Source organism: Berghia stephanieae, chromosome 9 (assembly GCF_034508935.2).
Source record: "Berghia stephanieae isolate SIO BIC M18660-M18661 chromosome 9, UCSD_Bste_1.3, whole genome shotgun sequence".
Classification (NCBI taxonomy): Eukaryota; Metazoa; Mollusca; class Gastropoda; order Nudibranchia; family Aeolidiidae; genus Berghia; species Berghia stephanieae.
Genome location: NC_088368.1, coordinates 31813486 through 31841158, shown reverse-complemented (window position 1 = coordinate 31841158; position 27673 = coordinate 31813486). Strand labels below are relative to the sequence as shown.

At 34.4% G+C, this 27673-nt stretch overlaps 3 protein-coding genes across 7 annotated transcripts in view; 2 read left to right on the top strand and 1 right to left on the bottom strand.

The window, feature by feature from the left end:
• The window catches only part of LOC144980053 (limbic system-associated membrane protein-like), a 196983-nt gene extending 189143 nt beyond the window's left edge, over nucleotides 1–7840 (top strand). For 2 of the 3 annotated variants that reach the window (XM_078927532.1, XM_078927533.1), the window contains 3 exons: nucleotides 20–153; nucleotides 1745–1859; nucleotides 6474–6727. In XM_078927532.1, the coding sequence (XP_078783658.1) occupies nucleotides 20–153; nucleotides 1745–1859; nucleotides 6474–6583 (359 nt within the window). In that variant the 3' untranslated portion in view covers nucleotides 6584–6727. Of the gene's footprint in view, nucleotides 1–19; nucleotides 154–1744; nucleotides 1860–6473 lie in introns of all 3 variants that reach the window. The other variant, XM_078927531.1, reaches the window with a different exon arrangement.
• A 9195-nt stretch (nucleotides 7841–17035) lies between these two features.
• LOC144980052 (uncharacterized) lies at nucleotides 17036–21681 on the bottom strand. Of its 2 annotated transcripts, none has more exons than XM_078927530.1 (5): nucleotides 21605–21681; nucleotides 21261–21461; nucleotides 20405–20510; nucleotides 19566–19763; nucleotides 17036–19163 (listed from the first exon to the last, which is right to left on the bottom strand). In XM_078927530.1, the coding sequence occupies exons 2-5, from the start codon at nucleotides 21357–21359 to the stop codon at nucleotides 19138–19140; spliced, it is 429 nt and encodes a 142-aa protein (XP_078783656.1). In that variant the 5' UTR covers nucleotides 21360–21461; nucleotides 21605–21681; the 3' UTR covers nucleotides 17036–19137. The 2 variants fall into 2 exon arrangements, with proteins under 2 accessions (XP_078783656.1, XP_078783655.1); XM_078927529.1 differs by having other exon boundaries at nucleotides 21590–21666.
• Nucleotides 21646–27673, top strand: LOC144980051 (sulfiredoxin-like). 2 transcript variants are annotated; one of them, XM_078927527.1, is made up of 3 exons: nucleotides 21646–21849; nucleotides 24220–24646; nucleotides 25993–27673. In XM_078927527.1, the coding sequence occupies exons 1-3, from the start codon at nucleotides 21839–21841 to the stop codon at nucleotides 26200–26202; spliced, it is 648 nt and encodes a 215-aa protein (XP_078783653.1). In that variant the 5' UTR covers nucleotides 21646–21838; the 3' UTR covers nucleotides 26203–27673. The 2 variants fall into 2 exon arrangements, with proteins under 2 accessions (XP_078783653.1, XP_078783654.1); XM_078927528.1 differs by having other exon boundaries at nucleotides 21659–21849; nucleotides 25683–27673.

Sequence of the window (27673 nt, the reverse complement as noted above, 5' to 3'; positions counted from 1 at the left end):
TTCCATCTCCTTCTTTCAGAGTACGTGGAGAAGACGAAAGCCCCCGTCATCACATCTCCGACTACAACCACCACAACGACCACGGTGTCGAGACATATCATCCCCAAGACATTCAGGCCCTCAGACTCCAAGCGGTTTCCCAACACCAAAAAGGTAACACTACACGTAGTTCTTTTTTCCCTATTTTTAAGGGTTGCGGCTATAAAGTCTAGTGGTATGACTCTTTCCTTCGGATTGGAAGGTCCAGGGTTCAAGACCCACTCTAAGCGACGCATTGTGGAGTCCTTTGGAAAAAGGCTTTTTACTCAATTATCACACGTATTCAGATTAACCTGGTCGTTAACATTTAACAGCGTTAATTCTGTCTGGAAAAAAATGTAATATCGCCCAACAGGCGTCATGTCTCGTCCAACATGTTAAAGTGTTGCTGTTGGCTGAGGACCCGTTGTAAAGCGCCTTGAGCACGTTTAGTGGATATTGCGCTGTGCAAATGCACTAGTTTATTACGGCGCTTGCGTTGTATCAGCGTCAGTAAAAAGATAGATAATGGGATAGTCAAATAGTTTTAGATTTACAATTGGATTCAATAGTCTAATATCACGTCGTCCAGCAACGGCGGCCATCGTGGTTCTAAACAAAGAAAATCTGTACTTTTTATTCTTCATGCTGGCTAGAACTTTTCATGTCTTGTGATCAGAATGTGTAAAAGTCAAAACATGATCAGATAATTAATGGGTTTTTTCCCTCTGGATATGTTTTTATGCTCGTCGAAGAAATATTTCATTAGGGCGTCCGCCATTGTTCCGATAGTTTAGAGCCAGTTACTAAGTTACCATGCGTCATTACGAGGGAAGTGACGTTACGACTGTTGAAGCGGATTGAAAACACCCAAGAGAAAGCGAGACGAAAGGGGGGATGGCTCAAATTTTTGTAGATTCTAAACGTGTATATCCGTGTGCTTAGTTTGAGATCATCTAACGGTTTCAGACACAGGTCACAGGAATTGACCAATAGGAATACACTCAAATGTTGACAAACCAAAAAAAAACACCTATAGAAGAGATCATCTAACGGTTTCAGACACAGGTCACAGGAATTGACCAATAGGAATACACTCAAATGTTGACAAACCAAAAAAAAAACACCTATAGAAGAACACAGCAGAGATGATTTACAAGGAAAAAAATATATCCTCCCAAAAACGTATACATTTGATTTTTTCTCCCTATATACCACAAACTCTGATCAAGGCCATACCTTATATCAAAATTACATCTAATTATATCTAATTCTTTGGGGAAAAGAATAGGCGTGCAATAAATTAAATTTTCATACCGACAGTCACCCCATCTGTGAGGATAAGATATTGACAAGCAAGTATACCTTAGTTATTTTACATTTTTAAGGTCAGACCATCTAGATAGTTGTGGAAAAATTGAACCAGAAATTGCATCATCATCATCATCATCATCATCATCATCATCATCATCATCATCATCATCATCATCATCATCATCATTACCATCATCGCCATCATCATCATCATCATTATCATCATCATCATCAGCAGCATCATTATCACCATCATCATCATCATCATCATCTCCATAATCCGCATCATCATCCACCCAGCACCACAATTACCATTCATCGCCACTACACAATTACAGTAATTCCATATTGCTCAAAGCTAATATTATAATATATTTTACTACATCATGCCCGTCCTTGTTGACCTGTCTAGAATTTACACAAGGGCAACCAATTCCGAGGCCGACTGGCCATTGGCAATCGTCGTGGTCACCATCATGACAGGACAGAACTGGTGGACACCAAGTACGGACCCCACACCAAACCAGGTGAGGACTGGCGAAGACAGCGGAGTTTATTTACATTGATAGAATGAAACTGACGTCACTTGATCTTTGTTATTGTTTTTTTTTCTTTGCCATCCGCGTTTATGAGTAATTCTCAATCGGGTCCCGATTTTGGCTCCCTGTTACTCTCTGATATCGTGTTGCACACTCTATTCCCTATCTTTTCACTACTTTATCTTAAGGGGAAATAACTATTGTCAGACTTTAGCGGTTGAATGATTGACGCAGTTGTGTCCCTTAGTCCACTAAGGTTCTTGCTTTCACCACACACCAAACCAGGTGAGACTGGCGAAGACAGCGGAGTTTACATTGATAGAATGAAGTTGACGTCACTTGGTCTTTGTTATTGGGTTTGTTTTTTGTTGTTTTTTTTTGCCATCCGCGTTTATGAGTAATTCTCACTAAACTGTATTAATCCGTAGCCATCGTTAACTTATAGCCTGACACTGATAAAAAAATGACGTCAAAATGCCAGTCTTTGGTCACAAAAGAAAACAAATCGTGAGTTGTATTCAATAGTTCAACCAATGGGCCCACTTGTTTCCATGAGCTCACTTACCATTAGCAAAAGAAAATAATAAATCTAAAAATAGACAAAGAAAGGAATGACACACACCTGAAACACAACAAGCAGGATCCAATCCATGCCATTCAGCGAAGTAGCCAAGTCACTCTATTCCGCCTCCGAACAGGACACAATAGACTAAGAGGACATATGTTTACAAAGCTAGGTATTGGAACAACCCCTTATAGCCCATGTGGAACCGACCATGAAACCACTTTACATGTGCTTATGGATTGCCCATTATACAACGTGCAACGTTCGAACCACTGGGTCACCCCTACAACACTCAACACAAAGCTCTATGGTGAGGCTGAGGACCTAAAGCGGATCACAGACTTCATAGCAGATATCGGACTGCAGCCATAGATGTCCATCAGAGGAACGAAGAAGAAGAAGAAGAAGAAATTTCCATGAGCACTACTAACGACAACTCACCAGGCGGTGCAAAAAAAAAAACAACAACAAATAATGACGTCAAAACGCCAGTCTTTTTGGGTTTCAGTGTCAGGCTATAACTTAACGATGGCAACGATTAATCAGACGAAAAAGGTTGCACATAGTTTTGTGTGTTGGTCCGTTATATTTCCGGATGGCAATGTTGTGAGCTTTTTAGCCAAGCGCATATTATCTATAGGGGAATGAATCTGGTGAAAACTAGTAATGAGCAATCCCACACTTTGTTGAGTGGCTGGATGGTTCAGTGTTAGTGTGTTCGCTTGCTTCCTTCTCTCTCTCCTCTCTCTCTCTCTCTCTCTCTCTCTCTCTCTCACACACACACACACACACACACTCACTCACTCACTCACTCACTCACTCACTCACTCACTCACTCACTCACTCACTCACTCACTCACTCACTCACTCACTCACATCACTCACTCATCACTCACTCTCTCTCTATCTATCTATCTATCTATCTGTCTATCTATATATCTATCTCATCTGTCACTGTCTCTCTCTCTCTCTCTCTCTCTCTCTCTCTCTCTCTCACACACACACACACACACACTCACTCACTCACTCACTCACTCACTCACTCACTCACTCACTCACTCACTCACTCACTCACTCACTCACTCACTCACTCACTCACTCACTCACTCACTCACTCACTCACTCACTCACTCACTCACTCACTCACTCACTCACTCTCTATCTATCTATCTATCTGTCTATCTATATATCTATCTCATCTGTCACTGTCTCTCTCTCTCTCTCTCTCTCTCTCTCTCTCTCTCTCTTTCTCTCTGCCTTTATCTATCTATCTATCTATCTCTCTCTGTCTTCTCCCTCTCTCTCTCTCTCTCTCTCTCTCTCTCTCTCTCTATATATATATATATATATATATATATATAATATATATATATATATATATATATATAAATTATAAAACAAAAACATGAAATAAACTATTTAAATTATATTTTAAATGTTTATATAAATAGATATATATATATATATATATATATCTATATATATATATATTGAATCGTGTTTGATACAAATATGGTACGAAAAGTGCTCGACATGTAACAATGGAGCGAATTATTATTCTAATATTTACCACAATGTTTGAGTCAGTCTACATTGATGTTTCAGGCCTAATCAGCCATCGTCAGGACTGACGATGGCTGATTAGGCCTGAAACATCGATGTAGATTGACTCAAACATTGTGGTAAATATTAGAATAATATAATATATATATATATATATATATATATATATATATATATATATATATATATATATATATCCTTTCTTTTTAAAAAATAGCCTTGTGGAGAACATTGTGCTTATTTGAGTCAATAAAAAAATTGATACGGCGCACAATTCTACTGACAGATTTGAAAAATAGAAATGTAATTTTTTACAGATAAACAGATAACTTGATTTCCTTTTATAATTTAAAGTAAGTTTTAAAATTTGTTAAGTCAAACAGATATCATAAAAAATTTACCGAAGACACTAACACTTCCATGGTCACACCCTCAACTCTATCTTTCCAGTAGAGTCCTTACTTCCGTTGTGTTGATTTAGCGGTGATCAGTGATCAGTGTTGTTATGTAGTGTGTTCTCATTGCGTGTATGTTTATATGTGTGCGAGTGTGTGTATGTGTGTGTGTGTGTGTGTGGTGTATACATGTGTGTGTGTGTGTGTGTGTTTTGGAATGTGGTGGCGTGGAAGAAAAAACAAAAGTCTCCATCAAGTAGAGAAATTCCTGAGCGAGGGGGGGGGGGGGGGGGGGGGGGGGTTTGCTATGAACTGTCAGATTGGCATTTTTCAGCAAATCGTGGCATTCATAGTGTTATAATTCACTTGATCACATGACGGTATTCGGATTTACAGAAATTTTAAACAAGTTTCACCGATTAACAACATCAACTAATATTACTGCTGATATTACTGTCGTTTTTATGCCATCGATGTGATAATTATTGCCCTGGGAAATATTTAGTTAAACGTTTCGGCAAACTGTCAATTGGTTCTGTCTAGCTTCTAGCCCGAACAAACCAAAAGTAGACAGATTCGGGGACTTGATAATTTTCGCGTCCGCTTCAGATTTTCATTTGACCAAACATAATTAAAGGGGAGACATTCCGAAAGCTCCTACATCCCCAGTATTCATTCAATTTGTATTTTCACCGTTGATCTTTTGTCAGGCGTTTATTTATTCAATTTGTCATCATATAAAAGCGTTTTAAAAACTCTAGATCAAACCGTGATAGATTTGTGATAGTTTAAAATTTCCTAATTTGACCATTGTTTTGATTCTCGGCCGCCATTTTAATTTGTGAAGTATTGAAGGTAGTGCAAAGCACTCCCAAGTAAAGCGTGGTAAAGACTTGCGACGTATTGATATTGGTATCTACTGACTGATAAACTAAAATCATGCCGAATAAAGCATGGCAGCGACGACAAGCACATCGATTAAAATTTGCATCTAATCGTAATCAAGCTAATCAACAATATGATTCTGGCAATATCGAAAGAAAATAGTTCTTTCCCCGCGAAATTGCGGGCTTTTTACTAGTATGTATATATATATATATATATATATATATATATATATATATATATATATATATATATATATATATATATATATATATTTGTCTATCTATCTATGTCTTCTCTCTCTCTTTCTCTCTCTCTCTCTCTCTCTCTCTCTCTCTCTCTCTCTCTCTCTCTCTCTCTGTCTCAACCAGGCAATGTGCATTGTATCAATTAGCTCCTTGTTACTCTCTGACATCGTGTTGCACACTCTATTCCCTACTTTTCACTACTTTATCTTTAGGGGAAATAACTATTGTCAGACTTTAGCTGTTGAATGATTGACGCAGTTGTGTCCCTTAGTCCACTAAGGTTCTTGCTTTCACCAATTTAATTTTTTTTCTTTTACCTTTCTTTCCTATTCTCCCCCACCACCTGCTTCCTTTTCTTACGAGAATAAATTAGATATAATCGTGTTACAAATTGCAAACCTTGCTTTTTAATGGTGACCGAATAATATTCGTGGAGAATTTGTTTTTTTGTTGGATTTTTTTGTTTTTTTTTTTTTTGTTTTTTACCTGCAGTAGCGATAGTTTACCACTATTCAAAACACGTTTGTGTTCTGTCCTTAATTGCTATAGACCAACGTGTACATATATGTAGGTCTGACATCCGAAAACAATTATGGGCCTAGTTTAACATTGTTGTAATGGACGATATTTTTTTTTTGAGATTTCCTTTACAACAATGAATCCATAATGAATTGGGTTATCAGACCTGCAAATAAGTGAACTTCGCTATAGTCTAGACTGATTCCTCTCCTTGATAAGAAATAATCTTGCATTATTGGAGCAACACAATCGTTATAAACAATTCAACAAATTTATTTATTTATTTATTATCCATTTATCTTTCCAGTTATCCAGTTGTTTATTTTACCTACGCATTTTTTATTTATTTATTTATCTATTCATTTGTTTGATTGTTGTTAACTTTATAGTTATTCATCTTTCTCTTTATTCATTCATTCGTTTTCAGCGGAAGCATCCATCAGAGCAGGAGAGGGCAACTCATGTCGACACGAACCATCCTTCATTTTATCAGCAGTTGTTTCCCTTGGACTAACATTGTTATGGCGGCGACATTGAATTTATCATAGTTTATCATTTTTAATTTATTTATTGCAATAGATCAGGTAGACAAAATAACTATGGGTTGTGAGGGATTATTTGTTTTCATTTGATACAAATTGGAGTTTTAACTCCTTAGATTTTAATCAACGAGCATCTACAATATTTGCTGATAAAAAATATCGTAGATTACGATAATTGAATCGTGTTGGATACAAATACATGTATGGTACGAATTGTGCTCGACATGTAACAATGGAGCTAATTATTATTGTAATATTTACCACGATGTTGGGGACTGTGTGTTACATGAGTTTACTCATGTAACACACAGTTCCCAAGATCGTGGTAAATATTTCAATAGTAGATTACGATACGACATGTGGAATTTATCAGGAAAAAAGTCTGTGTGTCCGTCAATTTGTAAGCCGCGACATAGCTTGATCTGGCGTTACGTCAGATTAATTTGATGACTTTTCCTGTTCTCACAGCCGTGTCATGAGTCTCTTGATCTATTGTTTAACCTGGCGGAAAGTACTCTGCGATAGAATAGCGCCCTATTCAGAAGAGTACAAGTACAAGTGCGTACACGCTGTGTTATTGCCTGGTTCACGTTACAAAACTTGAACAAAAACTCGGGCTCCATGGAAATTATGGATTTTATAGAAACCGTTTCACTTATTGTTCATCTTGAGCAAGTAAGATTTTATCTTGGGGAATTCTTGTTTAAAATCAGAAATAGTATAGATTTATTTCGTTTTCCATTCAAATAATTAGAGATTTTATGTGGGACCACAAAGTCTTATGACTGACAAGAATAATATTATCGTCTCTCATGACTAGGGTTGATTTTACTCTGATCAGTACAATGAAGCCCGTGTCGCATCGGTCATTTTGCTTATAATTTATTTGTCGACAACCGGTCTTCAGTCATGACAAGATAATGGGAGGCTTTCCGAAAGCTTCTACATCCCCAGTATTCTTTGTTCTTTATAATGTTCTAGTAGGGGGTTTGGGAGGGGTGAGACTTCTTTTTTTTTTAAAGTTTTCCCCCTCCTAAACCCCCTACTAGAATATTTTAAAAAGCAAAGAATACTGGGAATGTAGGAGGTTTTGGAAGGCCTCCCAAGATAATTACTGAGAAAAAGTGACAAAAAAGAAAGCTTAAAATAATTCTGAGAAACGTTTTGGACATAATTTATTATTGTATAATTTGTTATCATTTAAACCAAGAATCTTGTCAATCATAAGTCTTAATGACCAAAAAAAAAAAAACTGTGTTCATTTTATTTTGTGTACTTTGTGTGTACCATGATGTGAAATAAAAGAAGAGAATGGTAGGTTAGAGAGAGTGGGGGGTGTGGAAGGCAGGGAGGGATAAAGGATAGAAATAGCGAGAGAGGAGGAGGAGGAGGAGAGAGAGAGAGAGAGAGAGAGAGAGAGAGAGAGAGAGAGGTGGAGGGAGAAACAGCGGAAGAGAAAGATAGATCGAGAGAGCGAGAGATAGAGTGAGAGAGAGAGAAAGAGAGAGAGAGAGAGAGAGAGAGAGAGAGAGAGAGAGTTGAAGATTGTAACGAATCAGTACGTCTTAAGTCTTATGAAGAAGACCAGAGATGTCCACAACATCATTTACGTTTAATAATAATAATAACCTCCCTTTGATATATCCAGACGATGAAATACGGTCTGTTATGTGTTGTGTCATTCTTTTATTATTTTCAGTAGCCCACATCTGCTTCACGATTTTATTCCCTACCTGTATGAAGACATACCAAGATACGATAACGGTCTTGGTCTTGTTTGTTCGTTTGTTGGCTTCTTTGATTGTACATTTTATGTACTCATTATGTACATAATAATAATATATTTGACCCGCCGAGGTCAAAAATCTACATACCCTCCAGACCAAACACGAATTGGGCTTCGTTACCATCGTATCCCTGGACTTCATGATAATCATAGCATTAAGTAGAAGTTAAGTTTTTATCAATCGAAAGATTCACCCGAATGAATCCCATACAAATTATCATCAGTAGTCAACTAATAATATTGTTGTTTTGTTTTTCCTATAAATTGTTTTCCTCCTTTAAATCGTTTTAACTAAACCTTCAACGGTTTTACGTCATCCTTATCGAAAAATAATACTGAACTAGCTTTAAAAAGTTTCGAACAAAACGAATTCTGTTTCAAACTAAAAATAAAACAACCCATTCCGTCAACAACCCCCCCCCCCCCACCCCCTTTATTATTATTATTTTTTTAATTTAAACTAATGAAGACATAGAAACCAAAAATGGACGGGGAAAAATGACTCTGCACGTCCAGTCAGCTTAAAAGATTGGCAGAAAATCTTATTGTCTAACTAAAACAAATACTTAAACCAACCCCTCCCCCCCCCCCCCCCCCCCCCCCCCCCCCCCCCCAAAAAAAAAGGCTTATAATTCCAAGTATGTGTATCACTTCAGACAGGCTTTTTTTTATTAAAAAAAATATATACCCGCGTGTTTTCTTTTTTTTTTTTAATATTGGCCATTGATAAGGTATAACAGGAGTCGAATTAGTCGCGAGAGTCTCTTCACTGTACATTATATTTATTGCACGATGTAAATTTGTAAAAAAAAAATCTTTGTCAGAGAGTTTCGAGTTGGTTTTGTTATGTTTTTTTTTTTCTTTTCTGCAACTTATAGAAAACCCTTTCCCAAATGATCAATTTAATTTTTGTTGCATTAGTTCGTTGTCTAATCCACAGCAGCTGCAGGTAAATGTTACTATCTACGTGTAGATATATTTTCAGGTCTGATAACCGGACGTAATTATGGGCTTGATTGAACATCGTTGCAGTGGGCAGACAATATTTTGCGTTGGTTTGAGATCGAGAGTGTTTCCATTACAACAATGAGCCCATAACAAATCAGACATTGAAATAAGTAGACATTGGTTACTATCTAAGTATCTCACGCCGCGTAATAATAGTAAATAGGGGATACATAAATATGACCCTTTGCTTCAAAACGGTATTAAGTCGGGATGGTTAAGATGTTGAAAATTGAATTTAAAGCCAGAAATATCAGACTTGTGTTGAGTTTGTATGTTTCATTGGGGAGAATGGATACCATATTTTAGGGTGCAAATGCCAACAATTTATATTTTTGACCAGTTTAATATTTAATTCGGCTTTTAAGTATGTGGTTCGTTCCGACATTATACCGTTTTGAGACGATGGGTCATAAATTCTAACATTAGGGGTCTGATACTGATAAGTAAAGTGCTGATGGGCTTCTTTTTATTCGTGATTTTCAAAGCTGTGTAAAAATGTTTTTTTTTTAAAGATTCAACGTAATCATTATCATTTTTCCCCATCCATGCTGTTCCAGAAGTGTGTAAGATTGTTTTAAGTACATCATCTGAATAATAATAATAATAATAATAATAATAATAATAATAATAATAATAATAATAATAATAATAATAATAATAATAATAATAATAAATAATAATAATAATAATAATAATAATAATAATAATAATAATAATAATAATAATAATAATAATAATAATAATAATAATAATAATAATAATAATATAAATTTTCATAACATTTGCGTTACGTGTCCATGGACACGGATGTTAATGTTACTCCACGTTAGGCCAGCCTCTTTTCTGGTTGGGGGGAGGGGCGTATTTAAAAATATGGCCAGATAAACGCGTCCTTCAAATATTGATCGATTTAAATGACCCTTAACAATGTGAAATTGACTGTAAGCTTCAATTTAATATACGAAAACAGATAAAATGAACGTTTGAATGAAATTCGAGCAACACCATTTACATTACTTATCTTGGCAAAAACTCTCAAATCTGGGACTTTGTGACGTAATACACGACTGATGTCGTGGGTAGCAATTATTTTCAGCCTTCTTTAAAAAAAAAAAAAACGACAATTTGTAGTAGGTATTAATCCAATTGTATTGTTTTGTTATTTTAGGGTTGTTATTATCATCGACATGTAAGTTTGTTATTATATTATCATCATGACTTTTATTATCACTAGCATCATCATCTTCGTCGTCGTCAGCATCATCACCATCATCAACTTCATCATCATAATCATCAATGCTAATAAAAAAAAAAAATTTAGAATACGTACTGTTGTTATAATTATAATTGATTACTATGCTCATCACCAACATCAATCATCCTTTTCATTAATATTAATATTAATACAATTGGCACTATCATCATTATCAATATCATCACTGTGGCCAAAAAAAAATGTTATCTTTCATTATTCAACACCATAACAATCACCATTAATATATTTGAAGATAATTAATTAACCTTTAATGAAAAGGTTTGATTTCCTTCAAATCTGTCACCATTTCTTACGCTCCCCCCCCCCCCCCCCCCCCCCCCCCCCCAAGAGTAGCAACACCGATGATGACACTAGCGCTTTGAATGGCACGCGTGTCGCATCAATTCAATGTTGTTGCTCTTCTTTTGGTGAAAACAACGGTCATGTTTGCTCTCACCCACAATGAATCGCGATTTTTTTAAAAATTCCAACTCATCGTTGAAGGTGTGTGAAACCATCACCATGGTAACCGTCGCCATTTCCTTATTAACTTACTTGCTTATCCAACCCTCGTCCAGCTACGTGGTGCATAAATAAGGCGTTTCATCGTTATCCCTATTATGTCATCATCATCATCCATCATCATCACCATTACCATCCTCATCATTATTGTCATTATCACAACCATCATCATGATTATGATCATCATCATCATCATCACTATTATCTAAAGTGAATAGAATCGCCATTTTCAGATTTTACACCACGTCACGTGACTTTTTGATTATTTTTTTTTTCTTCATAAACCATACTCAGTAATGATATTTATGGTCAATATAATTATAATATAAATGTTCGTGTACATAGCCCCATTAATTAATTGCTCACCATCGGAATGTATAGAATTCATAATGACATTGATTCCCTCATACTCATAGTTTCCATTTCCAGTTCAATTTATCATTTACTGCAGGCGTAGGCTACGTGTATACTTATTGATTGCCAAGAACGATAACTTGAAGAAATGTGACCCATCGTCTCAAAACGGTATCTTGTCGAGATAAATGTGAAATTCTAGTTTGTTTTGTATTTGTTTTTTGGTTGTTTTTTTTTTTCACTTTAAGATATTAAATTCATTCTCCACAGTGGAAAAAAATAACCCTTTTTTTCATTTTCTCCTTTTGTTCAGTTTTGTTTTGTTTTGTTTTGTTTGGGGGGGGGGGGGGGGGGGGGTGTTTGAGTAAATAATAGTGTTAAAAGATTTCAGAAAATATTGCACCGCATTAGTTTTATACACAAAAAACATAATCTCTCGGAGAAATGATAAGCAAAAGCCTTTTTAAAAATAAATGTCGATAGAATAAATTTAGTGAAAATATCAATAAATTCAGATGAACCTCAGCTTGTAATAAAATTCCCAAACCTGAGACTTTGAAAATCAGCCTCAAGAATAAGAATTTTTTGACAACTATAGAGTCGCCTTAAACTGTCGATATTTTACGTAAGAAATGTTTGGTAAAAACGAAAAAGGTATATATTTTTTTCTTGTTTTTTTGTTGTTGTTTTTTTTTAATTAGCATACCTACAGCAAAAGTTCCGTGTTGCTTGTGTGAATATTTGTTCTTTATTCAATTTTTTTTTGCTTTCTTTCTCTCTTTTAATTTTTTTTTTTTTCGTTTTCTTTTTTGTTTGTTGTTTTTTTCTTTTTTTTTTTAATCTCTTTTTCTTTTCTTTTTTCATATGTTAATTTTTTTCGTGCTCACTTCCATAATTGACATTCCTATTAAAAAGTTCAGAGAAACAAAACTCAAACGTCAATCAAATCAATAGATCAATAAATCATTTAATCAACATGTCCATCATTCATATTTTTAAAAAAGAAAATGTAATTTGATCACTTGAATATTATTTCCACGACTGTACTCATTAGCATTGGGATTCATTCAGAGTGGTATACAAATGTGTACCTTTATTACTACTATCCAATTTAAATGAAAAAAAAAAAATCCTTATATCTAGAAATTTCATTTTGAAGTTTTAAACAAAATCCGTCTGACCAGATATATCACTCACAACCGACCACATTTTTTTTTTCGTCTCTGAATCCGAATTCATTAAACAATTAAATAAAACAATATCATCATAAAGGACAAAGCTTTTTACATATTTCTTTTTATTCATCCAAGAACAGCCCTTATGATAAAATAAGATCTTTAAAATTTAAGATTACCTAATCAACAAATTAAGAAAAAAAAAGAAAGAAGAATAGACATATCAACAAATTTCTTCAGTTCCTTTTTGCTCCTGGAACAAATACATACTTGGAAGCAATATTTACTGACAAAAAAAAAAATTATATCTTATAATAATGAAAATAATTCAGTAACTTAGGATCGTCCCATGAATTCAGATTTGATTGGTGCACTTGGCAGGTCTGAAAATATTCTTATCACCGAATTAAGGTTTTATGTATTTTATGTATTTATATATATCAAATTCTAGATCTGGTCATACTTATACTATACACGTCTTCAAGTGATACAAATCTGTACTTTGAAAAGTAATCAATGAGACATGATATTCTACATTCGTATTTTTCTCCAAACAAATCAACGCTCTCAGAAACTAATCCACGCTTTCGGAACATCCGTTAGAATGAAGTAAGGTTTCAGGATGTGTAAAAAGGTCATTTCATATCGTATGTCAGGCAAGGACATAGTCATTTCATACAGTAATATGTATGTAATACCATAGATATTATTACTAATAATACTAACTGTAGATTAGAAACGAATAAAAAAATGGCATATTCTTTACGTTAATTAACGGTTTGATACAAAAAGCACACAGGAAATGGTACTCATAAAAAAATGTTTACGTTTCTAATATTTAGATTATGTCTATAGCTGTATATCCTTACACCATATCATGTGACCAATAGTATCCAACCGTTACATACTACACAAAGTGACACTAAGTTGCTAGAGGCTGTGGACTGTAGAAAGTAATGAACAAAAATGAATATAAAGCTTCAAAAAGAACAAAATACCAAACACAAACCGTTTCGGGCTCAAAACCCTTCTTCAGCCAATAATAAAAAAACAATGCAAGCATAAATACACAACTAAACTGTTTTTAGTAATGTATTTATGTTTTCATTGTATTTTGTTGTTGACTGAAGAAGGGTTTTAAGCCCAAAATGTTCCGTGTTTTGGTATTTTTTTCTTTTTTGAAGCTTTATATTCATTTTTTTGTTTATATCGATATCTATTAGACTTAGAAATTACTCCTGCTATATTTTAGGTGACAGTAGTGTTAGTCGTACATTCAATCAATATCATAATTTGCCAAACATTAAAATCAGGAAAACTAATGAAAACCAGCTATATTGAGTCATTATTTCTATAGTTATCTTTGTCTTCCTATAACACACGACACAAATGATTTTTGGTCACAGTCTTAGATAACCCCACACTACAAAAATGTCCATGTGTTATTAGTATTATTATCGTTATTTACTAATCAATCAATATCACTCTTCATTCTATTTTCATATTCATGAAAATTGTATTGTATTCCATTGTTACCTCATCCTTTTAATTTGTTCATTTTACCTCATTATTATACCACGCTGTGTGACTTGCTCACAAGGACATTTTCCTCTCAAATTCTTTACATAGGATATATTATTCTACCCCTCGCCATTAATAGTAATGTGTAACGATAATAAGTTAACAAAAACATAACATTACATTAAACTCCCAAGCTTTAAGTTTGACTTAAATCTAAATAAGGCAAATGGGACAAGCTTTTATCATTAAAAACTCTTTTTAATGTCTTTCACTGGGATATAATATGACTAAATCGAAATCAATTGAGGGATAGAATAAAATATTTTTTGCACTCTTGCGTTTTGCAATCAGAATTCACTGTGCCCCTTGTAAGCTCGTGTTGCTACTGAGACATGCCCAGAATTCCAAAAAGCAAGAATACAATAATCCTATAATACCACACATCTTTCGCAACACAGGCCATAGGCTTTATAAAGTTGTTATTACGTAAACAAGTGATTGAAATATGTGAGGGTAATCAATTTTTTTAACCTTAGTTTTTTGTTGTTTTTTTTTTGTACTATCACGATGTTGTTTTTCTTCTTTTTTTTTTTAAGTTTTTGAGTACAGGTCAGAATTGGGGAGGCAACTCTAAATATCTGATCATGTGATATAAATTTATGTACGTGATAGCTGTAGAGCTTATGTCGTGCATTGCGAAAAGTGAGGTATATTATACACTACTATAACTATTACAATGTGAACTGTGAACCTATTCGATAGCATTGAGAGGAGAGAGGGGAAAAAATTGAACTTCATTGATGGAAAATAAAATACCACACCTCAAATCATGACGACACATTTGTTTTGTTGTTTTTTTGTTTGAGTTTTTATGCGCTTGTGCACTTTCAGGTCATTCCTGCACCATTGTTTGTTTGTTTTTGTTTTTAAGGGTTTTACGGACCTTGCAACACATTAAGGTCATATCACCGCCAGTAATAGGAAGAAAATGAGATAGTAAAAAGTTCTAGAATTACATTTAAAGCACCCAAGAAAAGGTAAGACAAAGGGGAGTTAGTTCAAATAAGAAACAGGTATAGATTCCAAGAGCGCACTATCAAAGTACTTAGTTTGAGATCACTAAAAGTCTCATCCAGGCACAAGCACAAGTCCCCACTAAGAGGAACACACTCAAATGTTTTACAAATCATATATAATATAAAGAAAACATAATACAGTGCATAACAGAGAGATAATTTACAAGGAAAAAAAATATAATCTCCCAAAACTAACTATTTGACTGTTTCCCTCTCAGCCAGGGCATCTGGTCAGGACCAGGACAAAACCAAGTAATCTCATTCCAAGACAAAGACAGAAACAAGTTGGAAAACAGATATAGGGGGATAGAAGACGCAGTAAATACCTCCCTGCCCACTATGGGAGGTCAGGAACCCCACCCAGATTACTGCACCATTGGTAAACGCCCATATTGGTGAAACAAATTACACTTTCACCGGGGGCGGGATAAACTGGGATTGAGTCTCACTGTCGGCTTCAAATTATTGGCTCACCTTGTTGCTGTGAGTTAACAACAAATTCAGAAGCACGTTAGACCCCATAAGCCATATTAATAATAATAATAATAATAATAATAATAATAATAATAATAATAATAATAATAATAATAATGATGATGATGATGATGATGATGATAATAATAATAAATAATAAGGTCCCTGGAGCTGTAGTTAATCCCACTTTTTATGATGTTAAACGAACAATAGCAATCGATTGCTACCATTTTCATTGGATGCTAGTCTACCACAAAGTACATTCCACCAGATTTAACAGACCTAATCATTGCTGGATTGGATAAGAGGGTCGGAGAAAATAAATCTGACTGCACTGAGGATCGATACCAGTCCCTTTGTGCATAAAGCAAACGTTCCGACAACTGATCGAATGGAACCCCTAAAGACAGAGTGTTTAATTGAAAGAATTCTTGAATGGATAAAAAAAAAAGAAAAAAATTATGACTGAAAACTGAAAACAATTTGGTAAGAAATCAATTTACTGGCATGTTGTATTCTTTTATTACAATTCATAAAAAAATAATAATAAATAATTACAAATATAATATTATAACTGATATACAATCTAATGACGCAAATGAAAAAAAACAAATTCATTTTGTTCAAAGCAAAATGATAAATCCATGATTAAAGGCAAAAAAGCTTTGAACTTGAAATCTTCCATCATAATGCTGAACTTATTTTGATACTGAACCATTATAACATTCAAGAATCTAAAAATGTGCTTCTTTTTTTTTTTTGTTAGTTTGTTTATTTGTTTCTATGAGTTTTATAGCGCTTACAACACTTTTCAGTCATTCCAGCACCTCAAAAATGGAAGATGATAGGGGGAAAAATGCAGGTCTGAGGTTAAATACACCAATGAGAAAGTAAGACAAAGGAGACAGGTTCAAATAGGGAACAGAAGATTTCACGATCAATTCATAAATGTGCCTATTTTGGCATTACCTATATTTCTATACAGGCATAAGCAAAGGCGTACAAAGTACAATATATTAAAAAATAAAGAGAATAACAATCAGAGAGATGATTTACCACTACAAGGGGAAAAACTTCAACTCCCAAAACTAATACTATACATCTGAGTGTCCACCTCAGCCAAGAAGTCCGGCCAGGGACAGGACAAAACCAAGTAATCTCACTACAAGTACAAGACAAAGATAGAAATCAACCAAGAAAAGGATAATATATATATATATATATATATATATATATATATATATATATATATATATATATATATATATATATATATATATATATATATATGGGGATAGAAGACACAATAAGAGTGACTTCACCAAACTACCATGGGAGGTCAAAAGACCCCACCCAGTTTTGTTTTGTTTAGAAAGGTTTTGCAGGCGCTTGCAATACATTAGGTCACATCAGCGCCAGTAAAAAGGAAGAAAATTGGATAGTAAAAACATTCTAAATGTACAATTAAAAGGACTTGAGAAAAAAGTAAGACAAACAGGAATGGTTCAAATCGGGAATGGATATAGATTCCAAGAGTACCTATCAGTGTACTTAGTTTGAGATCACCTAAAAGTCTCACCAGACACAAGATCCCACTAAGAGGAATTCACTCAAATGTTTACAAATCATATGTTAAAAATAACAGTATATAACAGAGATTATTTACAATGAAAAAGATATCATCTCTCAAAACTATAATTATAACTATACATTCGATTGTACCCTCCCAGCCAAGGACTCGGGCCAGGGTCCTGACAAAACTAAGTACCGGTAATCTCATTCCAAGACAAAGACAGAAAGCAATTGAAAACAGGTATGTATAGGGGTATAGAAGACACAGCACCTCCCTGCCCACTATGGGAGGTTGGGAATCCCACCCAAAATGCTGAACTTATTGTTACTGCACCATCTAAACATTAAAAAAATCTAATCTGATCTTGTGACAAAATCACACAGTCAGTGGCTGGATGAGTGACAAAGATCAAGTAATTCTGACAATGACAATGATAATACATTTTACACAGACAATTACTCCCCTGGACTCCGGTGTGAATTGTTACCGGGTACAGGAACTGTAAGATATTGTAAGAATGAATGTTAATGGAAAAAGAGTGGATAAAACTAATCACTGACTTGTACTTATTGAAATGAAAATTTGATTAAACATGGCTTGTTAAGGGAATTTTTTTTAAAGCATTGGAAAAGCATATTGAACATGGAAAAATTATGAAAACTGCAGTGTGTAAGTGTGTATGTTGTTACTTTAAATGTACACAACCCTAAACAAAATTAGAACAATTTCGAGTTCAATATTTGTAACACTATAGGATCACAGACACCTTTAAAAAAAGGGATATTTCACATAAGTAGAGCACAGTAAATTCACACGGTCATACAAATATTATTTTTTCTTATATTCTTCAATTCAAATTTATCCCATGATAAATAATTGAGGCAAAATTTTAAATCGTAAAAAATCTTAAGTCTGAGAAAAAAAAACATTCATTTAAAGTAAAGTATCCTTTAACTCACTCAACCTTAACACCGACTATATCCGTAGTTTACCCGGGTTACTTTTACCCCATGCCTATTTATTACATTTTTCTGAGACAAATTATAGGTATAGTATCAAAGCTAATATTTTTAGTTTTTGCATGTCAATGATAGTTGAATAAAACTATCTATGCAATGCTCATTTTAATGCATTTCTTCCAATTTTGAAAAGAAGCAAAAATCTCTAGGATTGAGTGAGTTAATCATAAAATAAAAGATTTCCTCACGGACAAAATGTTAGAATCTTGTTACAAGTCACAGAACATTTTTGACTCATCAAGACATGTCCCATCCCTCCTCGTGGAAAATAAGGCCAAATTTTGATACCAATGCAAAAAAAAAAAAATAGTTGAAAGACATAACAGAAAATTCTGTAAGCGGAAGAAAACACAAATAAACACAATGTCTATAGTCTAGAAATTTGTGTCAATTTGAGAGAAATCTTAAAAGCTTTCATATAAATCAACAATTTATTACTCTCCAAATTTTATATAAAAAGCTCCTTGGGACTGTGAAAACTTGTTCATTTTATAGATATCGTACGTAATAATGGATTAAGTGCTTAAGGAAATTTGGTAAGGATGACGGCTAGTGAAATGCTAGTTTGTTATAAATGAGGTGGAGAGTATGTCATTTTAACACAAAATGGAAGTTGTTTTTATTTTTGAGGTGGAGAGTTTCTCAGCTATAAGAAATGAGTTATTTTCTAAAGTTTAAATACCCTAATTATAATCAATTACATTCAGTCTCACAAATAAATATGACAATATTTTCTACATCTATGTACATAAATCTCCACGACTGTTTTTCCATCATAGGTCATCATCATACACTTTTTGAGTCATTTGAAGCTGAAAAAAAAAAAATTACAAATTTATGAATGAATGAAGTAAAATTTTAAAAACACAAACCAAAAATATAAACAACTCACTATGACAAATGGTTGTCTATTTCTCTGGTGTAACATGATAAACCTGTTCTGTCAAAACAAAACAAAACAAAAATTGTGTAACAGCCTTACAAAAGTTCCAATCCAAGTCTCATCCTGCATGTTCAGTGTTTTGCTATTGACTCAAACCTCTTATAAAGCACTGTGAACATATCTATTGATATCTCAGAAGTTTTAGAGATTTTCATTATACAAACAAGTTTTGCTTGTTTGATTTATTTTTATTTTCTTTTTAAGCTTTTGAATTCATTCCTGTCTGTGATTTTTAAGCTTTGTATTATTTATCAAATAACGACTCAATTACCTGCTACAGAACCTTCCCCGTCTTGATGGTGGTCATGACTGTGGTGGTCGTCCCCGTTGTTGTGATTGTGCGGAGGTGCCTTCCTGTAACATTTCTTCTTGTGGCCTTTACAATGAGACGTGCATCCACCATTGTCACCCTCGTCCTCTGATGAGGAAGACTCTCCAAAGACTTTCTGCTTTTCAAAGATACAACAACCTGTATGGAAATAATATATTGGTTTAGTCAAGAGTTTGAAAAGCATTTAAAAAAGGGTAAAAAGCTGATCAAAGGACTCTGTTGCCTTTGTTTACATAGACAATATTTTGTTATCAATTTAGTCATTAAAAATCAAATGAAATTCAAGCAATTTTAGCAATTCATTTTTATTTTGTTGTTGTTGTTATTTTATACAATATAGAGCTAAAATCCATATTTACAAATTCTCTCAAGGGTTGTACACAACGATTTAGAATCCTAACTCTCTTTTTTTTTTTAAATTACAATAACACAAGATAGAAGACAAAGCAAGTGACCTCCCTGTCCACTATGGGAGGTCAAAAGATCCCACCCAGCAATTACTGGCTATGAATAGTGCAATGTTTTAGTTTGAACTACTATACAGCAAGGGCGTGGGACTTGGCAAAAGCTGGAAATAACAGCTCAGGACTGATACAGAGATATTTGATTGAAAGCCTGCAGGAGATCACAAGACCTAACAAGGTACGATAAGATTCTATTCACCCATTCACTATTAATAATAATACAGAAATACAAACATTATATATGTCAAATGTAAATTGAGGAAGAGAGGGAATTGGGGGTGAGATGAGGAAAATTGCATCAAATTAAAGTCTTACATTTAGATTTTTTCTTTCCCATAAATTCATTGTCCACTGTGTCTGTTGTCCACTTCACCTTGTTTCCTGTTTTGGGTTGATTCAATCTTAATTGTAACACTGGTGGCTAGACAGAGAAGAAATATTATGTAAATAAATTAGCCCTTGGCAGAGGGGGGTACCATTTTACTCTAACCTGACATAATATCTTAACTCAGTAAATCCTAATGACAACTATCTCGGTATGCAAAAACCTTTGTTCACTGTCATAACGATATTATTGGTATGGATCTCTTCAATTGACATGATCTAACAAGTGATTCTAAAAATAAAAAATAAAATGATTCTAAAGAAAGATGAACCATTCATCTATATATACAGACTACATTCTCTTTTTGTCCAAATGGTGTTGAATGAATTCTACTTCCAGAGAGTATATTGGGCCGGAAAATTATAATGGCATCTGATAAATATGGCTGTGGTTACTTTTACCCTAGACACTTATAACGGATTTTTAAAATCCATACCTAGCCCTTTGCCCCAACTACTTCACCCATCTACTTATCCAAGACCACAATTCAATAGGTCTTGTGTCACTTTTGACATTTGTCACCAATCATTATTATCAGATCAGATCATTATCACAATAATCACAGACATGCCTGTCCTGTATGGAGCCCTGGTTAATACGACAGCAATATTCAATATGCCTTTTAGTTTTAGATTTTAGATTTAGAGAACTTGACTTCGAATGCAAATTTGAATTAGACAGAGTTATAGTTATAGTAGAGACTTTAGACGCGTCACTCAACATCATGGAAATGGAATCATTGACTTTACTTTGACATTCTTATAATTTATATAAAGTACAACTTACTACGTTGTTGTTTTCAACAGGGCACTCTTGTATTGTTTCTGTTCGAGATCCACACGCATCCTGTCTCTCATCAGAGCCTGATGAAAATGGTTCAGTCATGGTGAGTTGGGTTTGTTGTTTTGTTCCTCAACCACACTGCACACACTCTGCTGCTTTTTGGTCCTCTTCGGCTGAGGACTTGTCTTGAGTCAGAAAGTCTCTCTGGATAAAAATATAAAAAGATTAATTATCCTTGAATTAGCTCACAATAATCTTTAGCCTAAAATAAAAACTGGCCGCAATATCAAAATAGGAAAGAGAGATAATAATAGATGTAATGTAAAGCAAACCAAAGAAGTTGACACTTTGTTTTCAGTTGTTCTGGGGGGTTCGGGATCTATGTTGGCAAGAGTAGATTCCCTTTGACGTGTTTTGGATTGAGTCAATGGACTGACTGACTGAGTACATAAATATGTAAACAATAATCGTTTTTATTAGAATTCGTTTACAGTTGTGCAAGTAGACTACCCTTTTGTTGTCTAAAAACTGATCACAAAATATCCACAGCCATGAGAGATCGTGTTAATTAGCCTAACAACATGCTAAGCAGGTAAATTGCAATGATAAACATATGTTTCCCATAGCTATCACTATCAATATCAATGAGTAGTTTATGTGACTTGGTCTTTGGACAGGCGAAAGTGAAAGTTTGTTGGGGGCCTATTCAGTCTCCTTCCTAATTAAACTGACATAAATTAATAAAATGTATAGATAGGAAGAAATTCCGTAAGCTCCTCGGTCTAGCATCTCTTTCATTTTGTATTTTCACCTCGGGTCTTTTGTCAGGCGTTTATTTATTCAATTTGCCAATATTCTATCTCTAAGTATAATATTTTTTTTTACTCTAGAACAAAATCTTAAATTAAATTAAATAAATTGATCTTTTGTATAGCGCCATATCCACTAAACGTGCTCAAAGCGCTTTACAAGGGATCTCCCTGGCCAACAGCAACATTTAACATAATATAGGTCGGGACATGACGCCTTGTAGGCGATATTACGACAGAGACAATGCTGTTAATAGCCAGGTACTCATTTTACACCTGAGTACGGTGAGAGAATGTGAGTAAAAAGCCTTCTCCAAGGACTCAACTATGCGCCGAGCGAGGTTCGAACCCAGGACCTTCCGATCCGAAAGCGAGTGTCATTCCACTAGACCACATAGCCGCCCTAGAACAAAATCTTGATAGATTAGTGAAAGTTTAAAATCTCCTTATATTCACATCTCTCTCTCTCTCTCTCTCTCTCTCTCTCTCTCTCTCTCTCTCTCTCTCTCTCTCTCTCTCTCTCTCTCTCTACACACACGTACACACGTGTGTGTTCGTGTGTCGGAGTATCTGTGCGTGTGTTCTCTCTCTTCTCTCTCTCTCTCTCTCTCTCTCTCTCTCTCTCTCTCTCTCTCTCTTCTCTCTCTCTTCTCTCTCTCTCTCTCTCTCTCTCTCTCTCTCTCTCTCTCTCTCTCTGTATATATATATATATATATATATATATATATATAATATATATATAATTTTTCTATCTATCTGTCTATCTCTCAGTCTCTCTCACGTGTGTGTGCGTGTGTATCAGTCTTGAAAGGAATGCTGTTCTACTGTACCCGTATAAGGGCAAGGGTTAAAAATAATATCTCTCAATATTAATCAACTCACTTTTTGAATTTAATTAAAGGATTCCAAACAATAGACCATTACCTACTTTCAATTTAATGTTAGTGAGTTGTCATTTGTTAGATGTTTTTATTATTGCATATTATTATTATTATGACAATAAATACCAAAAAAAAAAATTATGATAACCATTATGGTGATGATAATAATAGACAAGTGTGTCTGGCTGAGGAAAGCACGGATTCGAAGGAATTTCACTTTCCAATGTATATCATATAATTTATGAATATGCTGTTTCTGCCTTGCATTTATTATGGATTCCAAATATCTCAATTATTTTCTTTTTAATGGAATGGCTGAAAATGGCAACGAAAATGGTAATGTTTAGAAAAACCTACCACTAAAGCGGACTTCCATTATCACCAACTTTGATAATAAGTTCAAGTTTAGTTACTGTTAGGCTTTCCCCAGTAATATATGAATATGTAATATATATATATATGATTGAGGGGAGTTAGCTGGAACCACGTAGAGTACTTGACAGTTTCTTGGAGCAAATTATTGATTTATTTGTTCTCACCTCGTTTTTTACACATTCTCCAACAACGTTGTTTCATCCAGAATTCCTGGAGTCATCAGGGAGGTCGTTTAGAGAATGTTGTTTTGCCTTGTCAGTTGGCGCCAATGTTGTTTCCAGAAACAACTGACAAGACACAACAATATTCCTCCCAGACACCTCTAAACGACCTCCCTGAAGACTCAAGAATTCTGGACAAAACAACTTTGTTGGAGAATGTGTAAAAACATGAGATGAGAACAAATTAATTAATATATATATATATATATATATATATATATATATATATATATATATATATATATATATATATAATATATATATATATATATATATATATATATATATATACAGGGATGCCAAAACTCCGGGTACACAATACACCCGGAAAAAAATCCGGCCAGGAGCAAAAAAATCTGGGTTACGGGCAACGTCCGTCAAATTCTGGTGTGGTCAAATTGTTCCGAGGATACCCTCTACAATCACTACTACTACAACCACCATCATAACTTCACTACCGCTACTACAATAACCACCATCACCACATCATCACTACCACTACTACTATAACCACCACCACCACATCATCATCACTACTACTACTACTACTACTACTACTACTACTACTGCTACAACCACCACCACAAACAAGCCTGCCAATTGTGTTAAAGTTCCAACTATAGCAGCATAACAATGTTTCAAAGTATCATGATTTTTATTTGTTTTTATTTAACAGGTCACATGGACATTTGAGAAAAACTCTTCTCACTTTACAAGTTCTTGTTTTATCGGAGGTAGACGGTCTTCTCAACTCTCCATGCCTCATCAAAAACTCCTCACGAATCCTCAGAACTTACCAAACCTATCCTGCTTCTTGCAAGAAATTTGATTTTCTATCTCCTCACTCAAAACATTTGCCTCATCAACAAAGCTCTGCACTATTAAGTGATAAAAATATGTCTTCTGAAATTCACTCAGGTTCTGGAGAAGAACTTAATGCAAAATCTTCAAACAACAATTTGATGAAGTCATTGCCTGAAAGTCTGTCAGTTCACACAGCAAATATCACAGAAGTACACAATGTTCCCATGAAAGTTTTGATACGGCCATTCCCGTCTGTCCTTGATGAGGGGAAGGTCTCATCTTTGATGGAAACTTTACAGGTGGGATATTTTTTTTTTTTTTGTTCTTCTTTGAGTATAGCATTCTTGTGGAATGATTTTCATAAATTATTCTTATTTTTCCCTGTAACCTAAATCTGTTGCCAAGATCTAATTCATTCAGATCCAGCAACCCAATTGTTGCGTGGGTAGTGAGGATAGAAAAAGATTGGAACTGAATTTTGATTCGAGCCAAGACTATCTGCATTTTAAGAATAAGTAAGGCGCATAATTCCTAAATTTATCCCAGCTTCTATATTATTAAAAGGACAGTTACAACTACTGTGAATATGACTCTAGTATGTATAATATATTACTTTCCACAATATTTAAGAGACCCAGCTCAGAATGGACAAAGGGGTAATAATTTTAATCATAATTTTGACTGAACCATTGACAGACAGAGGCAATCTTGCCTGTGTGTGGACTGCTCTACTTAATTTTTCATTCTTTTTTTGTTTTTTTTTGTTTTTTTTTAAATTTTGTGTGAATGTATTGTTTTGTTTTTATTTTATTTCTGTCCTTCGTGTTTATATTTGAAATATTAATAATAATTAATAATTGAGCTTTATATAGCGCAATATCCACTAAATGTGCTCAAAGCGCTTTACAAGGGGTCCCTGGTCAACAGCAACATTTAACATTTTTAGGCGATATTACAATTTTTTGGACAAAGACACCGCTGTTAACGGCCAGGTAGTCATTTTACACCTGAATACGGTGAGAGAATGTGAGTAAAGAGCCTTTTCCAAAGACTCAACTATGCGCGAGTGCGAGGCTCGAACCCAGGACCTTCTGATCCGAAAGCGAGTGTCATACCACTAGACCACATATTATGTGCACTATACTGAAAGCATTTGCTTCCCATTTAGTTTTTGTACGACCAAATTTTCCTTTGGAAAAAGAATTCATTATCATTGTAGTACAAATAAAAATTTGATGTTTGTAAATCGTAATATCCAATAAATTTACTCAAACTCAAGGAATCCCTAGTCAAACAGTCTTGACAGTAGGTAGGTATAATTTTTTGTTTCAACAGAGACAACACAGAGCGGGTACTTATTTTACATCTGATGCTGAGTACAGAGAGAGAATATGTGTCAAGAGGACTCAAGTACTCAACTGTGGACCATCTTGAGTGTGGCTCAAACCAGTGACCAACAGTTGAAGATGAGTATCATATCACAAAGGCACTCATGAATTAGCAACTCACCTAGATGTTCTTCTCTTTTTGTTTGTTTTGTTTTGTTTGTTTGTTTGTGCACGTCTGTGTTTATGAGAAAATTTACTTAATGAAAAAAAATTCAGTTGATTTTCATTTAAAAAATTATTCTTCAATTTGTTGCCAGAATCCAGATACAGAGACTCAAGTTCCTCCCATTGATATCATGTGGATCAAAGGCCGAGAGGGGGGAGACTACTTCTATTCCTTTGGCGGATGTCATCGGTACGAGGCCTACAAAAGACTGAACAGAGAGACCATTCCATGCAAACTGTTCAAATCATCAGTGGATAACCTGAGGCCTTATCTAGGCGGCTCTACACCAGATCTTTTATGATGGAAATTATTTATTGTTCCTTACTGTTAATATTTGAATTTAACAACACTGCAATGGCTGTGATAAGTTTTGTCTCTATAGATATTTTACAGGCACATTTATAAGGCATATTTTCACTGTTAAACCATGATCAATTCGCTTGTAAATGCTTTACTCATCCCCCTAAGAGGCCATATGGCATCAAAATTCCATTTTATGCCGTAAAAGATACCGTTTTGTACAAGCAATCTTACAATATTCATCACGGTCTATATGCTGTAGCTATGTTTGTCAAGTGCCTTGACTAGGAACACAATGCTGAGGGTTCAGGTTTGGCATTTGTAGACTGAAATCTATTTCCATCGTCTTCCATTTTACTTGGCTCTTTTTATAGATTGTTGTTGTTGTTGTTGTTGTTGTTGTTGTTGTTGTTATTTGTGCAGTGGAATCCTGATATAGCCAATACGGCTGGACCAGAAAGATTGTTTGTCTTTAAGCAAAGTTGACTTTATCCATTATCAGTGGTACACACTTAAAGATAAAGAACAGAAAACTTGGGACCAACAACAGATGTTGACTTTAAGAGTGTCGATGTTATGCAGATTCCCCTGTAGGTCGTGTTGAAAGCCTAAGACCATACGTCAACATCTTAGGAACACACTTTTGAACTACATACATTATTATTGCCTGATGAATACCGTCACAGTAGGTCATTTTGCCTCAAGGGGAAACGTTACCGCTGAAAATTTAGAGCATTCCGAGTAATCTCAGTTTTGTAGCAGTTATTTTCTGGACTAAAAGACTTATCTTTTCATCAAATTGGATAATTGCCACAAAACTAGATATTATTCTAATTGGTCCAAAACAAAAGATGTAATGTTTCCCCTTAAGTCAAAGTTAACCCCATTGACGGTATGTAAAATGTATGTGTGCTTAGTAACCGAATTTTTTCTTGGTCTGATTTGACGGTTATAAAGGAATTCTGAAATTCCATCGACTAAATTATTTGTTTGTTCCCTAGCAGAGCTGTCAACTGACGTGAAAAAAGTAAACGTAGTACTTGTCCCTACCCTTTTTCTTAGCCACGATACGAAGACTCCTCAAAAGTTGTAGAATTTTTTACATTTAATTAATTCTGGTGTCTCATTCTGTACATTTTCCATTATATTGACCACCATATCAACGGTTATTGTTTAATACCATAAACGATTTAGTTGATACCATATTTCCTTACTTTGAAAATTTCAGAGATCCAAAACAATTCAGATTAAAGTTATTGAAATTGAAATTTCTTGCCCACAAAAACACTTGATTATTTCATAAGAGTGTTGACTACAAAGATAGATTTTTTTGACAAGCTATCTAACACCTTTTATCGTATTGGCAGCTCTGTCCTGGTCACAAATAATAAGTTAATTCCATATTCTTTGGTATACTGACAATACACCTTTTTTTTTCATTTTTGGCCAAAATAAAATGTAAGGAAATCTCA

Excerpts from the sequence above, each read along its gene's own strand:
- LOC144980051 (XM_078927527.1), top strand. Across the intron at positions 24,647-25,992 it reads CTTTGATGGAAACTTTACAG|AATCCAGATACAGAGACTCA; the intron begins GTGGGATATTTT and ends ATTTGTTGCCAG.
- LOC144980052 (XM_078927530.1), bottom strand. The coding sequence starts at position 21,359 with ATGACTGAACCATTTTCATCAGGCTCTGATGAGAGACAGGATGCGTGT. Across the intron at positions 19,764-20,404 it reads GGGAAAGAAAAAATCTAAAT|GTTGTTGTATCTTTGAAAAG; the intron begins GTAAGACTTTAA and ends ATTTCCATACAG. Across the intron at positions 19,164-19,565 it reads CGGGGAAGGTTCTGTAGCAG|CTTCAAATGACTCAAAAAGT; the intron begins GTAATTGAGTCG and ends TTTTTTTTTCAG.